This window comes from Mustela lutreola, chromosome 2 (assembly GCF_030435805.1).
Source record: "Mustela lutreola isolate mMusLut2 chromosome 2, mMusLut2.pri, whole genome shotgun sequence".
Taxonomy (NCBI): domain Eukaryota; kingdom Metazoa; phylum Chordata; class Mammalia; order Carnivora; family Mustelidae; genus Mustela; species Mustela lutreola.
Window position 1 is genome coordinate 56,194,425 of NC_081291.1, and position 17,500 is coordinate 56,211,924.

General features: G+C 54.1%; 1 protein-coding gene across 2 annotated transcripts; it reads right to left on the bottom strand.

Annotated features, from left to right (window-relative positions):
• Positions 1 to 1,027: 1,027 nt before the first annotated feature.
• Positions 1,028 to 17,433, bottom strand: TMEM43 (transmembrane protein 43). 2 transcript variants are annotated; one of them, XM_059161854.1, is made up of 12 exons: positions 17,224 to 17,432; positions 13,029 to 13,178; positions 12,063 to 12,197; positions 11,351 to 11,445; positions 10,586 to 10,635; positions 10,250 to 10,319; positions 9,415 to 9,485; positions 8,513 to 8,634; positions 8,151 to 8,225; positions 7,563 to 7,664; positions 4,890 to 5,007; positions 1,028 to 3,043 (listed from the first exon to the last, which is right to left on the bottom strand). In XM_059161854.1, the coding sequence occupies exons 1-12, from the start codon at positions 17,233 to 17,235 to the stop codon at positions 2,841 to 2,843; spliced, it is 1,203 nt and encodes a 400-aa protein (XP_059017837.1). In that variant the 5' UTR covers positions 17,236 to 17,432; the 3' UTR covers positions 1,028 to 2,840. The 2 variants fall into 2 exon arrangements, with proteins under 2 accessions (XP_059017837.1, XP_059017838.1); XM_059161855.1 differs by lacking the exon at positions 12,063 to 12,197 and having other exon boundaries at positions 17,224 to 17,433.
• Positions 17,434 to 17,500: the final 67 nt, after the last annotated feature.

Genomic DNA, 17,500 nt, shown 5'->3' on the forward strand with positions numbered 1-17,500 from the left:
GACTCAGCTCTGCGTTTTTCTTTCAGATTTATGGTCGGCTAAGAACACCCGCATGACAGAGTGATTTGTCCATATATGAGACTAAAGACCAGGTTTTGTTCTCAGGTAGATGGTGAACTCATCATTCCACACATGGAAATTTTTCTTCCTACGTTCAAGTGAGGAGAGATGTTACTTAACCTTTGACAGGAGCCCTTAAAAATCGGAGCCAGTTCTATCCAAGGGAAACAAACAAAACACTTGGGGTGTGACTCATCAGCAGTGAGAGCTTGGCTGGAGGGCTGGTGTGGAACAACAAACCGGGGTTGCCATGGAAACTGCAGAGCCTTGCACTTCCGGACCCTAGAAGCAAGCAACCTGTTACTCACTCCAGCCCATGTCTGCTCCTTAGAGGCATTATGGAACCGAACCTTAGGTCTGACAAAGAAGAGGTGGTTTTAGGAAATCACCTGCTTTAGAGCTTGTCGCAAAGCGTACACAAATTGTCAGCTCCAGGGCACACAGTCAATAGCTCTGCTTCTCAACAGGAGGCAAAAAGGGAAAAGGTGCTGTGCCACAAGGCAGGCATGTCATGGGCTTGAGTTCACTGAGGCCTCACCATGGTGCTGGAGGGAGAACAGCCTCACTGCCATTTTCTAGATGAGGAAGCTGAGAGGCAGGGATCGCAGACGCGCCACTGTCACACAGCCAGGCTTGGGGCTGGAACTCGGGTCTGTGTTGACCTAAAGCCCTGGGGTGGAGGGGCCCTATCACATGGTGTCACACTGTGGCTCCAGCCACCTTTTCTGACGCATTCTGAAGTTGGGGGAGGTTTGAGTACTTTAAATCAATCCAAAAACAAAGTGGGCTTTGGTAAGTAAGGCTTCAAAGTGCTAAAAGTATCGAGCTGCCTTTTTAAGAAAAATAGATACCTATTTTAACTACTAAAAGCTACTTAGAACTGAATTCTAAAAATTCATTTGGTTCTTAGTTCTGTGGCTGAATTGCTTAAGAGAAATTTCAAAAAAAGAGTAACGGCAAGGTCCTATAAAAGCTATTTTAAAATTTATTTTGAATTCTTATCAAAAAATACAAAGATAATACAAATTTCATGATTTCCCAAAGACTTCAAATATTTAACATTCTTTTGCTCTTTAAAAACAGGACTGAAATTTGTAGTAATTTAAAATCTGTACCAGAACAAGTTACACAAACCAAATCCCACAGATAGCTACCACCTAGATGTACTGTTTTCCAGAAGCATCCTTTAAGAGTTTAGAGATTCACTGACAACTGCAGCAGTGAATACTGTATCAGTTCTTAGATCGAGAGATGTCATCTCTGGGACCAGCTGTCGGCGTGAAGAATCTCAAGCCACCACAGACCTCGCAGGCTAACGAGATTGTCAGGGTGCTAGTTTTGCGAGTTCAACCACCAACCAATTTTTGAAAGCAGCCATTCCCAGCCAGGGAGAGTAAGTCCAAGTCCAAGTCATAAAAAGATAAAGGGTACACGAAAGATCTTTTAAACCATCAAGGTGACAACATTCTCGATCTTTCAGCGGGGGGTGAGAGGGAACAGGGGAAAGTACACGTAGATTGTACATAGCAGTGAAGCTATGGACGTTCTAGGAGTCACTCAGCGGCAGGTGCCCAGTGGCTTAAGGGAAAGTCTCACCCCTCTGCCCCACAGCGAAAGGAATGAGGCCTGAGAGCTGCACAAGCCTCAGGCCTCCAGTTCCTGATTCAAGTTGATGGGGGTCACGCTGAGGGAGACCACTTAGGAAAGCTTCCCACCTCTTCCTTTAATGGTTAGCTAAAAACTCAAAATTCATCTTCAAGGAAATCGGTTGTTTCTGATGCCAGAGGATGAAAGGAAAGGCCTTTCCCCGCCTTGTACAAATTCCCATTTCCTCCCAGAATGGAAGCCCTTGGCAAGCGCTAGCTTCAAAAGCATCTTCGAGCCTTCCACTGGCCCCAAGTACTGACAGAGCAAACTTTCTTAAACCAGGAAGTCACACCCCCGTTTCATACATTCCTGTGCCTGAATGAACTTCAATGGACAGATTATAAGGAGTTTTTCTGTAACAGTCTGAATGGTTCATCATTTAAGCAGGGCTTTGTTTGTTTGAATCTGATTTGAAACAATTACCTTTTCGGGTAGAAGACCCATGAAGCATATAACAAAGGCAAACAACCTTCGGGACCTCTGGAAATCCTACATACGAAGTTTCTGGCTAAACCATAAAATACACATCAAGCCCACCAAATGTCTCATTTTCCTTACCATGACCTCAGGGGAAGTCCTCTTTTTTGAGTACCAAGGTGGGTTCTGTGCCCAGGCTGGATGGGGGGCACCTGTGCACGGCGGGGAGGGGAGTGTGCTCAGTCTGTCCTGGCACTCGGCCCTGCTCAGGGACAGCGAGAACGCTGGCCCTGTGGGCTCACAGTGGACACCAACTGTGACAGAGCCCTGGCACTTGTCTCCAAGGAGAGGGGTGCGGCAAGTTATCAGGCAGCAGTCTGTGCAGTGTTACCACCTCCCTGTCTGCAGATTTCAGCTAAGCGAAGCACGTGAACCGGCCACACAGTCCCAAGAGAGGGGAAGGAAGCAAGGAGGACACCTGTGACCCTGCCAGATGGGGACTGCCTTCTGCTCACCAGAGCTGCCCACTGGCAAGCAAAACAGGGGGAACACATAAACCAGTACCTGACACCTGTGTACAGAGCCAAGTGTGGCTCCTCAAGAAGCGGAGCAGGCGCAGAATCCAAAATTGACTTGGGGTCAAGAGGGGCAGGGGGAGAGGGGGAGGAGCAGGATCCTGAGGCTCACACGGGTGGGGCTGGGCACCAGGGCCTGATTCACTCCAGCTTCTTGGCTGGTACCCGCGTCCGAGCAACGATGATGGGCACCAGGGCCAGGGAGCCGATGAAGAGGGCCCACAGGGGCCGGTAAAAGAGCCAGCCAGCAGCTATGGTTAGCAGGGTCAGCGATGTGGCCACGCAGAAGGCAAAGGCTTTCAGGCCAATGTTCACCAGGTCTCGGAAGACGGGAAACCAGTCCACTGTGGGGAAGAGAAAGGTGGTGAGGCTTCTGAGGCCACCAGGCTCTGCATCACATGAGGTGAGCAGGTCGCTCCTGTCTGTAGACAAGGATGGGCCGACGATGTCCAGGGGTTTGGGGCGGAAGGCGAACAGCCTCCCATGAGAGCTGGTGGATCCAGAGAAGGTGTGTGCTCCGGGTACCACGCACCACTCCAGGAGCAGGCAGGTGGAAGTGCCTTGTAGCCTTTAAGACTGGATGTCACTCTCAGTCAAAAGCCAAGAGAAGACATCTGGTCGCAAGGGTGGCATGTTGCATTTGCCACACTGGCCCAGTATGGTGAAGTCTAGGACCCAGCTAATCCATCTGGACTTACTCTGTCCTTGGCCTGTCTATCCCTCCAGGTTGGCATTCCCTAGCTGATGTCAGTCTGTGGGGGGAATTCCCCCTCAGTTCTAGAAGGCCCCCGCAGTCTGTTGCCACTGGGTTTGCAGATCAAGGCCTGCTGCCCTGCCATGACTATAGGACCCTGCAGGCCACTTCTTGGCTCCTCTTGGTCTGTTCCCACCAATACCCCACCATAGCCCTCCTAATAAGCAGAGTTCATGTTTTTGTGCATTGACCATATGCAGGGCACCGTGTGGACCATCTCTTCAAACCGCCTGGGGAGGCTGGTATTATTCTTACCCTCCTTTTACCCACAAGGTCACAGGCCCAGGGAGTTCAACTTGCCCAATGTCCTGCAGCTAGAAAGTGCCAGACCCAGGTTTTAAACCCAAGACTGTCTGAGGCCAGAGCCTGAGCTCTTAGCCGTGGTTCTGAGCCTTGAGGGGACAGGGACTTTGTTCTGCTCATTGCATTTCTCTCTGGAGCTTAGAGTAGTGTCCTAAACAGCAGGCACTCAGTAAGTACTCACTGCCTGAAGAGAACAGTGAATGAGGGCTTCTGCCTTGTAACTTCCCCAGTCACTCCACCTGCACTTCTGACCGACTCCAAAAATGCCTTGGAGGGGAGGAAGTGTCCTTTTTCCTCCTAGCCTGGGAGGTACTGTGGCCAGACCTCTTCTCAGCCAGAAAGGGTAAAGAGGGGAGAGGTTTCTGTGCGGCCCGGCACAGGCTGGACACAGTCAACAGACTGGGTATGGACACACTGAGGTAAAGGCTTGCCTGCGAGTCCCCTGAGATGCCATCCTCCCAGATCAACGGTGTGGGGCCAGCACTTACTCAGTCACCCAGGGCCTCAGTCCTACACCAGGCCGGGTCACCTGGCAACTGCTAAGCTCACTGGTGCCAACTCTGGCCAAGTGTGTCACCCAGTACTCTGCCTTGTGCTCCAACTTGTTGGTTGCCCCAAACTGGGCCCAGGTCTTGGGGTGGGGAGGGAATCACCATGGTTGGGAGGGGGTTGTTTCCTATTAGCCAAATATCCACAAAACTCTGCCTACAAGGTGAGGTAACTGAAGCTGAGACAGAAAGGGCACGGCCCCAGTGTCCCAGAACTCTGACATAACCGATTCCAGGGGCTGGCTAGCCTGCTCGCTGTGCTGCTTCACTTGTGGAGTAAAGGGCTAAAAGAAGGAGCAGGTGGGCTGGGGACAGAAGGCTCTCAGATCCCCAGGCCTAGACCAGCCTCCTAGGAGCTGGAACTCCCCACCCCACCCCTGAAAGCCTTTATCCTTCGTATCTGTCTTCTTCGGCCCATTCAGCCCAGTGCTGTGGAGCAGGACACAGACATGGACCAGTTGCCCGCTCTTGGCCCTGAAGAGCACTGCGAGCTAGAAAGGGCCACAGACGCGTGAGCAGCACAGAGGCGGCACACGGGCCCACACGAGGGTGAACTAGATCCCCCCGACCTGTCTGCACACCTACCCAAGGTGTAGAGGATCCGGGTCATGAGGGTGAGGCCCATAAACATGGCCATCCAGCCAGCAGCCCGCAAGCCCCACGTCTTCATGGAGTTGCTCTTCTGTTCTCTACGAAACACCTCCTGCAGGACAAAGCCGGGGAGAGGTGTCACGTCTCCGGTCTCCTAGGGGCCCCCGTCTCGCCGGATGGCAGGGCAGGTGCCAAGGGGTGCATTCCATGCCCACCTAGGAGCCGCTGGCCATTTCCGAGCAGACAGGATGTAAGGGCACTTTGCCTGCCCAGGCCTAAGCGTCTGCCCCATAGATGAAGGTAAGAGTCTTTAGCCCATCGCCTTGGCTGGCATGCCTTGCCCGGCCCTTCCTCTGATAGCAGTGTGCGTGGTGCTTCACCTCAGATGCTCTTCCTGCGACTCTGGCATGCCTCACCTTCCACGTCGCCCCTGCTTCTCCGCACCTGCAGCTGCCCCCTCCCTCAGGCTGTTCTCTGCACCTCAGCAGCAGCGTCAGTCCCATGTCCTCCCCGCCAGTGACCCCTCTCCCCCCAGCTTCCAGCTACAGCCCTGGGTTGGGCCTTCCGCTGCCCACATGCTGTCCGACACCAACCCTGTAGCCTCCCTGACACCTGGTCCTTTCTGTCGCATCTCCCTCAGTGAGTGCTACAGCCACCTCCTGCCTGCACAGGCCACGACTGGGGTGTTTCACAGCTTGTGCCTCCCCACAGGGACCACCAAAATCCAGGGACCACCTAAATCCTATCAAGCTGTGTCCCCGTTTCCCCAAATCTCTCACCACAATTACACTTTCTCACCAGGACCACTCCAAGACCCTCCTCCCACTGGTCTCCCTGCTTCCGTCACCTCCTCCCCCATGGCCCCCAGCCAAGGCCCTGCCGCCTGTCTGGGACCAGGTCAAATGTCCACCTCCTGCCCCTGGGCCTTTGCACGTGTGCTGGCTCCACCTAGAGCTGGTTTGCCCACAGTCCTGCCCAGTCAGCTCCCACACTTCTTCCAGTGTTGGCTTGAATGTGTTTCTTTGGAGAGGCCCCCGTCGTTATCTAGGACAATAACAGTAACAGCAGCTAACACTTAGTGTCTGCCATCTATCAGTCACTGTCCTCAGTGCTTTCCAGCATTGCTTTACTTAAACCTAAAACTAACTTCACAAGGTAGACATGCTCATCTCCAGTTTACAGATTAGGAAATGGAGCCTCAGAATAAATGGATGCATAATCTTTACAACAACTAAATAAAGTAGGGATCATAATTCTTATTCTCCAAGAAGATAAACAATGGGCCCAAGGTCCTGTAGCCCACGGAAAGCAGAGCGGGGCTTGACCTGGGCCATGTCCGGGGTCCATACTTGTCCATGCGCAACCTTCCTGCCTCTGGGACTGGAATCTGGGCATCCTGACTCACAGGGGCTGGGTTCCTCCTCAGGGTCCTCACCACCTCTATGGCTTAGGACCTTCTCTCCTGGCTTGGCAGAGACCCCAGACCCTGTGCCAGAGGCCCAAGGTGGTCAGTGTGGTCCAAGACTTCCTGCCTGGGAAGTTTGGAGGCCACTCCTCTCTGGGGGGACAGTGTGGAGACCCAGGCCTCCACTTGCAGGGGGCTGAAGTGCACAGAGCTGCTGGAGAGAGAGGTGGCCTCAGCAGGGCCTCCTAATTTTAGAAAGTCCCTGAGAGCGGCTGATGGAAAGGGTGACTCATCCCCGCCCAAGTGGGAGGTGGCAGCTGTGCCCCACGGCTGGTAACCGGCTGCCACACCCTGGTCCTGGATAAAGGAAAAGGCCAGGCCCATCACCACCTGGAGCTGGGGGCTAAAGTGAGAAAGACGGCAGTTGAGGGCCTAATAACAGGGTTGGAAGGCCACAGCTACGCCTTATCCCCCCAGCCACTAGCCCTTTCTCTTATGGATTGGAGTCCTGCAGTCCTACTCCAGGTAAGCACAGAACTTCCCATCAGTGACACACAGTGTTCACCAACAACGCAAAACAATTTTTTCCATTAAAGAAAAGGGTTTCTGCCTAGAGAAGAGAGGCTAAGTTTTAGGGCCTGCAACAGAACTACCCATGATCAGCCAAGGACAGGACTCCAGTGACGCATGACCCTCCCCAGTTTACAGATGGGGATGGGGTACGGCCCTCACTCCCGTCCAGGACTCTGTGGCCCTAAATCCCCCCACTTTCCTGAAGCTCTGAAAGAAGTCCCACACCCCTATGGAGGCCCCTGCCCACTGGGTAGCCCTGCCTCCTCTGGGCAGCACCTGCCAGGGGAACCCTTGTGCTCCCGTTCCTGCCTTGGTGACCGCCTGACCCCCACATGCTGCTGGCTCTGAGTCCACCTTCTTCACTTGTGATGCAGCCAAACTGTCACTCAGCGAGGCCTCTGCTGACCCCTCTGCTGACCTCCTCTGCCCCCACATTCACAACACTCAGTACAAGGGTATCCTCCCTCATTGCTTCTTCTGGCGAGTTGCCCCCACAGGAGACTAGAAGCCTGAGGAGTAGGAGGGGTGTGCTGTGCCCCCTCTTGTCCCCTTCGTGCTGCACACACACGGAGACTTACTCCTTCCGTTTGCACAGACCATGCTCTCCGTGTAGTCATGGACTGAACAACTCTAGGTGGGGATGGGGAGGGAGGGAGCTGCCTTCCCTTCCCTCACACAAATGGACTCACCTCTGCCGAGAAGTCCCCATGGTGCAGGAGAAGCAAGGTATCCCCAGACTTGGTGGAGTAGGGGAGTAGCTGGTCACCCCGCTGCCGGGCGATCACAGTGACCTGGTCAGAGACCTTAGCGTCAGAGCCGAGGGGATCAGCTGGCCCTGCCCAGCACTCCTCGCGCTGTGTGCCCCCTGGGGCAGCTGGGCTGAGCTGCTTTGTTTCAGGCTCCAGGGAGGACCCCTCACAGGGGAAGGGCTGGGACTTCAGGTGACAGGGTCAGGCACCTGAGACCAAGTAGTTATAGGGCAAAAACTAGGAGCCAGGGGGAAGAAAAGCTGCATGCAATTGGCAGAACTCTCACCAGCATCACTAGGCAGTCTCTGCAAAGCTGCCTGGGAGCAGCCCCGTAATCTGCGGCCCACGGACGCCCGCAGACGGCTGTCCAGCACACGGGCTCTGAAGCCACTCAGAGGCAGGGCCGCCTGGGTACGGAGGGGAGTGCATGCACGCGTGGCCTAGAGGAGGGGTCCCCCCACTCAGGGCACCGTGCACAGTGGGAGCTGAGGGGGCCCTGCCTGGCTCGGCCCTGGGGAAGCTGGTTACCACATGAGCTGGGCCCAGGTCAGGGTCGTCGCCACTCAGCCCCGCATAGGAGAAGGACACGCGCAGGTCTCCAACCTGGGGGTGGAAGAGAAGTGGGCTGGGGTACGCCAGTAGCAGCCAGCCTGGTCCTGTGTCCGTGGCCCCATCGAATCCCAAAGCTCACACGCTCTTCCTGCTTGCACACTGTTGCCCAGGTGCTCCCAGCACCTCGAGGCTTCTCCTTTCCAATCTCGTTTGGCCAAGCAGTTCAACTGAATCGAAACCGTGTCCCAAGCAGGAATGTGTCCCCTGTGTGTTGTCCAAGGGGTGGTAATCCCAGGGCCCTAATCTCTGCTGTGTGAGCAGCCCAAGCCCCTACGTACCTCCGGATACTTGGGGTTTTCACTGTGGTAGAAGTAGTCTCCCCGGCGAATGATATCCACGTGTGGGTCCTCCAGCTTGGACAGGCTCAGCGGTTTGAAGTTGTCCACTTTGTCAATGAGGCCTGGGAGTGTGCAGTGGTCACAACAGTGGTGTGCAAACAACCTCCCCCAGTCGGCACACCCCTTGACCTGACCTCCTTCCCATCGGGAGCACCCTTCTCCAACCCCTCCTTCTGTACTGCGGGGGTCCCCTTCAGTCTCTGCCTTCTCTAGGAAGCCTTCCTGTCTGCCCTCATGCCACTGCAGCTCCGGGAACAGCCTGAGCCCTGCACCCCTTCTGCCTTGGATGCTGTTACCTGTCCGTGCCTGGCTCCCCTGCTGCGTGTAGTACCCTTGAGGCTGGGGCTGCCTGGCACAGCAGCCACCAGTCAAGCGACAAGGCAGATGGCAGACAAGCTAGGCCCTGGAGCTTCCTGGCGGAGCGCTGGGGCTCCACCCTTCCTCCCCTGCCCTGGCTACTTGGTGCCTGCATGTTTTCTCTCCCACGCCAGGCGCTGCCTTGTCCCTTTAGAACCTCTCTTTGGAGTCACTTTGGGGGTGGCTTCCTGCAATGAATTGCTCACCCCTTGCGGGGGCGGTCTTGTCTCTACCACTGGCTCTCAGCTTTGTCTGATCAGATCAGGCACCAGCAAGGCCTGGTAGTTATTCTCCAGAAGAGACCGTGTCTCAGAGGAGCCGGCTGGGGTGGGGCTCTTCTGTACAAGTCCCCCTACTCCTGGGACCCGCCTTCCCTCCGGCAGGCTCATCCCGCACCTGTACCCGCACCGCTCCTGGGAGGAAGCCAAGTAGAAGCACAGGGCCTCTGGGTGCTGCTGGCTCATCTGAAGGGGCTGGAGACTCACCTGCTGAGAGGAAGAATCTGCCAATCTGGACGAAAGGGGCTGTGGCCGTGAACGACTCCACCGCCATCGCGCTGTGGGAGAGAGAAGGCGCTACTGGCAGAGTACGGTGCCGGCTGGGAGCTCTGCGGGTTTCTTTGGGTTATGCCCAGCAGGGTTCCCACCCAGGGGGCTCCTGCAAGTCCAGACCAGCCTAGGCACTTTGTCTTCACCACACCTACGCCCAGGATGCTCCTGTCCTCCTCGCCCGAGTAAAGCACCCTCCTCCTGTCTCCTATAACCCAGTGCTTCGTACTTCCTTGCCTAGGCCCCTACCGGCCTCCCCCTCCCCAGCCACCTATTGTCAGATGGAACTTCTGTGGACTTCACAGCCTCCCTGACCCTTCCCAGCCCCAGGGAGCTCCCAACCCATCCTGGCACAGCCCTGCCCAAGCCATGCTCCAGCGCTAAGACCAGCTCACCACCTCTATTTCTCTGACCTAGCCGCTCTCTGCCAAAATCCTACAAAGGCCCACATCAAATTCCATTGCCTCCTGAACACCCTTCTTGATTATCTTCCCACCCACATGGCTATTCCCACCCTGGCTCTGGACATGCAAGTTCCTTCAGGCACTCGGGTCCAGGCCCTTCGTTCTTGACTAGTGTGAGGGGAGCCTGTGTGGGCTCAGGAAGTTGGGTCCTGCCCAGCCTGGGAGTTGGCCTCAGAACCAAGTCCCCGACTTTCATCAGTTCACAAGGCAGAAGGAACTCAATCCCATCACTCAGATGAGGAAGCTGAGGCTGGGGACCCTTGAGGAGTAGCCAAGACTGTGCTCAGGCCTGGGCACCCAGCTCTCACCTGGGATTCTTGTGGCCAATCTCCCGGTCGAAGTTTCTGCTGTTGACGATTTCTGACCTCCATTCAGTGTCTGTCACAGGGAGAGGGAACAACTCAGAAACATGGTAAGAGTGGCCACATGTCTGAGGCCCACTGGCTCTGTCCTTTTATCTATGCCTGTGGTCACTTCAGTGCTGGAACGGTGGCTCCTGGAGCCTCACTGAATGGAACAGCAGGACCCTGAGGACCGGCACCCAGGGTTTCCGATGCCTGGTTCCACGCCTTTCCCACTGCTGTCAGTCTCCGCTAAGGGCAGAGACCCCATGTATGCGGAGATAGGGGGGTGGCGGTACTCACTGTAGGAGTACCTTGTCTCTGTCTTCACCTGCCCATCTTCAGTGTACTCCCTGCGGGGAAAGCACAGGCAGCCCCAGAGTTAGCCTCTCACCCCAGAAGCATTCCCATCTCTAAGCATCTCCGGCTGGAAGCAACTTGGGCCACCAGGTCAAAATCCCTAAATGAGAGCAGGCCTTGTCTGGAGCAGCCTGGTAAGAGGGTGCTGACTCCCCACCATGCAGTCCTCTCCACCCCTTTAAGGCCCATGCTGAAGAAAAGAGCTTTCTCATCCTGAGTTGAAATGTGCTTCCACTAGGCCCACACCAAGGGTGGCAGCCCTGCCTTGAGCTCAGAGACCTGGCTGCACCCTCTGTGCCGGATAGCCCCACGGAGGCCCCCCTTCTCCAGCTGCCTTGGCTCCCCTAGCCACCTCTTCACCCCTCACTCACAGTCCATGCTGCTCAGCTCCAAGGGGCCCCTGGCTGCCTAAGGATGCCTGCCCTCAGACTCATACTAGGACAGGACATAGTTCGGGGCCATCTCTGCTCTGGTCTGGGAGAGGACACAGAGCCCACACATAGGAAAGCACTGTCTGCAGCCTGGATCCAGACATGTTTTGAGCCTGGGCATCCCCCGATGGGGTAGTACACAAGGGGGCTAATTCGTCTTCCCTCCTTCTTGGAGCCACTCTCATTAGAAGCATCAAGATCAAAAGCCACCTGTGTTGTATCCCAACACCTGTCACTCTAGTATTCCTGCCTGAGGAGTCAGTCCCTGGCCACTCACCTGGACTCCTCGGTTTCCACCCACTGGTACATTTCCACGTGCCGGCGTAGCTTCACAGCTGGGATGCGGACCCCATAGTTTGGATCAGACAAGAGCTTCGAAAAGAATCACACAAGTCAAAACACAGAACAGAGGCCAAGGCTCCCATGAGCCCAGGATGCCAGAGAAAGAGGGACTGGACAAGAGACCGGCACAAAGGACAGGAACACAGCGGAGACTCATGGCTATCTTGGGCGGGAGAGTCGGGTGAGGCTGCCCATCCTAAGTCCTTCACACCCACTGCCCGGGGACAGGGAGCCTCATGGTCCCGGCTTGGTTGGCAAGGTCCGATGGCATGGTGCCAAAAACAGTGTACTAGGGTTCAAACACAAGAGATCAGACAACTGGAGTCCCTTTCAGCCCTGTGCCAGCCACATACGCTGAGCCTAACCGCTAAAGCACCTTGTTGTAAGGCTCTGGCCATGGGCCAAGCACCGTGCCAAGAGGTGAGTGACCTAATCCCACTGACTGCTCAGAGCAGGTATGCTCTGCATTTTACAGATAAAGATGCTGAGACTCAAGTGATTGGTCCACACAGCTGCTGAGTGATGCGGCCGGGAGTCACACATGTGTGCCCATCTCCAGAGCCCACGTGCTCAATATCCTCACCCAGACAACATCCAGCCATGTGCCCTGAGCATCTGGTGGGGTCAGCAACCTTTCTCAAATGTACCTTGGATGTCCGCAGGGCCCCAATGATGTGTACCAGCCTTCCCTCGTTCTCTGGGGCCACGGTGTGGATGCTGTCAGGGGACACCACAAGTGAGAGCCCCTCAGCCAGGGAAGTTGCTGTCTTCAGTGCACGGCCCTGTGAGCAAAAGGGAGTGAGGCCACCTTTCAACTTAGGTGTGGTTCAACAGTTGGGCTCATGGCAGTATATCCCAGCAGTCTGGGACCTTGGGAAACATGGAGACTCATCTCCCCATTTTACAGTTGGAAAACTGAGGCCTGGTGAGTGGCACAGTTGGAACTGGAGCCAAAGACTCCTGCTTTCCCAGGCAGCCTTCTTCTTGCTGCACACCCCAACTCCCCTAATTCTCAGCACCACCCCATGCTGGGAACAGCTGGTGCTTTTGTCTGTGTGCCCCCCCCCCCCCCATCTTACTCTGCCTTTTTCCCTCCACTCCTGAGTCCTTATAGCTTCTATGGGCCCATCTGTACTGCTGCCCAAAACATGTGACCCAGGCCTAGCCAATCAGAACATGGGTCCACTGTCCACAGGGATTAGTTCAGAGAGAGGACTGAGACAAGCCGGGACACTAACCCATTTCTCTGCAACTGTTGCTAAGTTGATTTTGGAAGAGATGGGGCTGCTAAGTTAAGAGGCAACAGATGGAAAAATGGAGACTCCTAGTGACCCAACATGAACACCTGGATCCAGCCATGCCTGAACCTGTTGCCACCCCAGGATTTCAGGCATGTGAACCAATCCATTTGTCTTCCTACTTAGGGCAGTTATAAGACAGGTCACAAGAGAAAGAATTCTGATTAATACAGCACCATCACCCTCCCCCTCCACCCTACTTGTTGTAAAATCTAGGTAGGCCCTATTAGCACATCCAGCCTCTGGATTCATAGCCTTTGCTCTCTGATACTGCAGGGACCCTCACTCTGTACAGAGGGAAGCCAGACATTTTACCTCATTGGTGAAAATTAAGTAGAAGGAGAGTAGGAAGGTCATGAGCCCCACAAACATCCCACCCGAGGTCTCGCTGAGCCGTTCCAAGAAGCCTGGCTGGGGGTTGGTTGTCATTTTGACATGTTCTCTCCTGTTAGTCGTACTGGAATACTGAGGAAAAAATATTTTAAGAAATCAAAATGAAAATCAGTTTTTTAAAAAGTAAATTGAATTTTGCTATTTGTGTATACTAGTTTCAGTTATATACAGTAAAAATGCACAGATATTAAGCATAAAGTTTGATGAGTTTTGACAAATGCTTATCCCATTTGGCGGACACCCAGATCAAGATACGGGACCCTTCTATCATCCCAGAAGTTACCTTGTGCCTCTTTCCTGCCAATACTCTTCTCTTCCCACCTCCTAGTGGTAACATGTCCTTGAGTTTGTATCATTACAGATGACTCTTGCCTCTTACAGAAGCCAATATAAATGGGGCCATCATACAGCACAACCTCTTTTCTGTCCAGATTCTGAGACGGGTCATCTACACTGCGGTGGTAGCTCATTCCTTTACATGGCCCAGTAGTATTCTGTCTAGGAGCATACAGCATTTGCTGACTTGGCCACCAGTGGATGGGTATTTTGATTGTTTCCAGTTTTTAGCTATTATACACAATGCTTCATGAACATTCCTGTAAAGTCTTTATGAAGACATGTGCTTTCATTTCCCTTGGGTATTGGGTAACGAGTACCCATGGAGGAGGGAAATTGCTGGATCACAGGGATGATGTGTGTTTTTAAGAAACTGCCAAACTGTTTTACGAAGAGGTTATCAGACATACACAATTAATTTGATTCAACAAACTTGAACAACACTTGAACACTTCAGCTTCCCAAGGGCTGTGCTGGGTCTTGCAGGGGTGAGGGGAGGTTGCAGGGCCACTGAGCTGCAGGCACAAATAGTACTAAGCCATGCTGAGTGTTCAGTGAGGAGCAGGTCCAGTGCCAAATGAGGGACCCCTGCCGGCTGGGGGATCCCAGCAGGTTCCAGGGCCTGAGCAGATGGTGTTGAATACAGATCTCAGAGGCAGACCCTGGAGTACATCCCTAGTATGGTCAGTGGGTCAAGTTTCATCCAGGCAATAACAGAAGTATGGTTTGAAGTGTGGCCATTGCGGACTATCATTATCAATGGCAGAATTCCAGAGTCACAGGAGTGGGTTTCAATTCAGGCTACGGGACCTGGGGCGAGCAATTAACCCCTTTATGCCCTTCATTTCCTTGTCAGTAAAATGGGGATAAAAATCCAGTATACAGTATTCTGGTAAGAACCAAAGGTCTTAATTATCAGACAGCTCAGTGCCTAGGACATAGGCCATAATGTACGGGTGCAAAGGGTGGGAATGTTATCACCTTTCTCTGCAATGGACAGCAAGACCAGTGCCATGGCTGGGGGTACGCTGACAAAAGTCACAAAGGTGTAAAGTGGTTCTGAGATGCGCACTCAGAGTGAGCCAAGCCCCTGGCACAGGGGCCCAGAGGAAAGATTCGGGTTAATCTCTGCCTGAATAAGGCTGATGCCATATTCTCTGACTGTCCCCCAATGCCCCCAGCCCAGGCCTGCCAGAGTCCAGATGTCCATTAGATTCAGAAATGGTCTTAAATTTCCACACCATTGGGAAGCATTAGTAGAGCAGTTCACTGCAGGCAGGTAGGTGACCATCAAACATAATGATGGCAGTGGCAACATGCCAGTCTGTCACAGGTCAGGCACAGGAAAGCTATTGCTATCCCATTTCACGGATGAGGAAAACAAGGCTCATCAGTTACGTCATCAGCCCAGATCACTCAGCCTCTAAGAGGGAGAGTTAGGTTTCATATCTGGACAGACCAGAGGCCATTCTCCGACCACTTTACTCCAAGCCACATTCCTCATAAGGAGGAAATGAACACTGGGCCGTAAGGAGAGCTGAACACTGGAAGCCAGCTGCAGAGAGCGTCAGGAAAAGGAGTCCGTTCCGCTATTAGAGCACAGCCCCCAAACTGGAAGCCAGCAAGCTATGATTTCCTTCTGGGCCTCCCCTCAGCATCCATCCAGGAGCCAATGCCAAAGAGAGGAGCTCATGGAAGGGTTTGGAGGGAAGAAAGAAAGGCTCAGGAAGGTGTACTTCAGTCTACGGTGGGGGTAGGGTGGGCTATGACAGGGCACACTCTGCCCACATTCCAAAACAAAATCCCAGTAAACATGGAGGTCTTGGAATGGAGGACGACGGTGATTTCCTCCACCCATATCTCCCTAAAGGACGATTTCCCTATCCTGAGGGAGATCTTCCAGTGCCTCTCTTCTTCCCCTTCAAGGTCATCTTTGAGCTCCTTATCTTGATGTTGGCTCCTTGATATGTGCTGAATATATACATGGGTCCTCAGTGAGCACTCTAGGCTCAGGAGCAAAGAGCAATGAGTGATGGAACAGAAACTGACACGCAGACCCTGAGAATTACTAACTGTGTAACCCTGCGTTAGTTGTTCTACCTCTCTGATCCAGTTTACTCCCATACAAAATGGCGATGTTTCACAGTACCTCTGTCACAGGGCAGTTCTGTCATTATACCAATTAAGAAATCCTGTCGCCTCCCTGCTCCACCCCACCAGCTTCAGAAATTTCTTCCTCACCAGGTCTGGTGGCTCCAGTAAGCGTGCGCCCAGCTCCTGGGTGACTCAGCAAAGGTTTGGCTGCAGAAGATACCTACATTCATACACATTCCTTGGCAAAGAGCACGTGCCAGTATACCCAAGACGGTCTGTGCCCACTGGGGCCATCTGTGTCAGACTGTGAATATAGTTTTTTTTTTTTTTTTTTAATGTATTAAGCTCCCTCTATGCACCAGGCACTGTAGGAAGCACAGACTGACTCCCTTAAACTTCACACTAACAGATCCCCACGAAGAAACACAAACCCAGAGTGATTAGGGCCACACTGCTCTGACAGGAAGAAACTGGATTTGCCCCCAGAGCCTGCTGTCTTCAGTATCTTTCTGTGAAGTAGCTGGCCAAGCCAGCTGTGAGGCCCTGGGCAAATGCCTTCACCTGCTGGGGGAAATTCTCCATCTGTAGAACATGGTATGGGGGTAGGCTGGTCTCTGGGCTGTCTTCTCCCCTGGCAGACCCTGGGTCCCGGATTACCTCTGAAAATTTTCCAGGGGCAGCATTGGAAGTTTCTAGGTCTCTTAGACAACTCCAATTGAGGCGGAGCATACTAGGGCTGTCAGTGATACAAACCTCCTCTCCAGGGGTATAGGGGGCAGAGAGGGATCTTGGGGACAGAGGAGGGGCTGGAAGGAGGGTGTAACAGGCCAGGGGAGAGCAGCTAGGACATTCCAGCAAAGCAGGAGGGAGGGAGCGTCCTGGGGCTGGCAGGGCACCAGGGCTGGCTCCACAAGCACTTTCACACAGTATCGGAGTGGTGAGTCACCAGGCTCTCCCACACCCAGCACCGCGGTGGGAGGTGCTTGCTTGGTTTGTTGAATGAATGTTGGGCTTAAATCTTAAATCGAAAGGTTCCTGAGAGGGATAGGCTGCAGGGAGAAACGGCCCACAGGCTTTTGAAAGGAAGCACCTGCAGCCATGACGTCTCTAACCAAATACACCTAGGAAGACAAGGGGCTGGGCAGAGGAAAATGCTCCCTCTCACAGTCATCCTAACTCCTCCGCTCTCAATCTCGCCCGCACCCCTTTGCAGCATCACAGCCTCGGTTTAGACGCTTCCCCAGGGGAACTCCCTGCCCGTCCGCACAACCCAGTCTGTCAGTTGATGAATAAGTTCCACCTGAGCGGTATCGGCTTCCCCACCCTTCCCGTGGACCTGCTTCTTCGGAGGTCGCGTCCAGTTCTCACAGCCCGTAAAGGAGAAGCCCAAGGGCCCGGGTGGGAGCTGAGAATGAAAGGAAGGGCTGCGAGAAGGCGCCCTAGCACAAGGAGATCCCAATGCCAGGAACAACACTGTGTCTCCCTCCCCGCAAACGTGCGGCCCGACAAGAAGGTCCGGACAGACCAAGAGAGGTGAACGGACGTATTAGCGGCCGGAAACCCGGAAAAAGGGCATGTAGAGGGAGAAGGGACCCGCACAGACAAGGGTCAGGCAGGCAAGACGGACCCAGGCGGCCCCTTCGGGGAGATGGGGAAGATGGGGTCCAGCAGACCAGGAGACACTCACGTTCGCGGCCATGGTGGGACCCGGCTGGGCGCTCACCCACGCTGTGCTCGGCTACGGAACGGGTTACCGCCTGAGTGCAAAGCCCAGAGGCCTCTCGCCCGACAAAAAGCTGCGAAAATCCGCGCGAAGCCTGGAATCAGAGACGACGTGCAAAAGTTACAGCCCCGAGAGCCACAGCTTTCCTGCTCATGCGCGCCGCAGGGCCTCCTGGAAAATGTAGTCCGGGGGCAGGCGCTTTGACCACTGAGTTACAACACGTGCTGTACCTCATTGATGC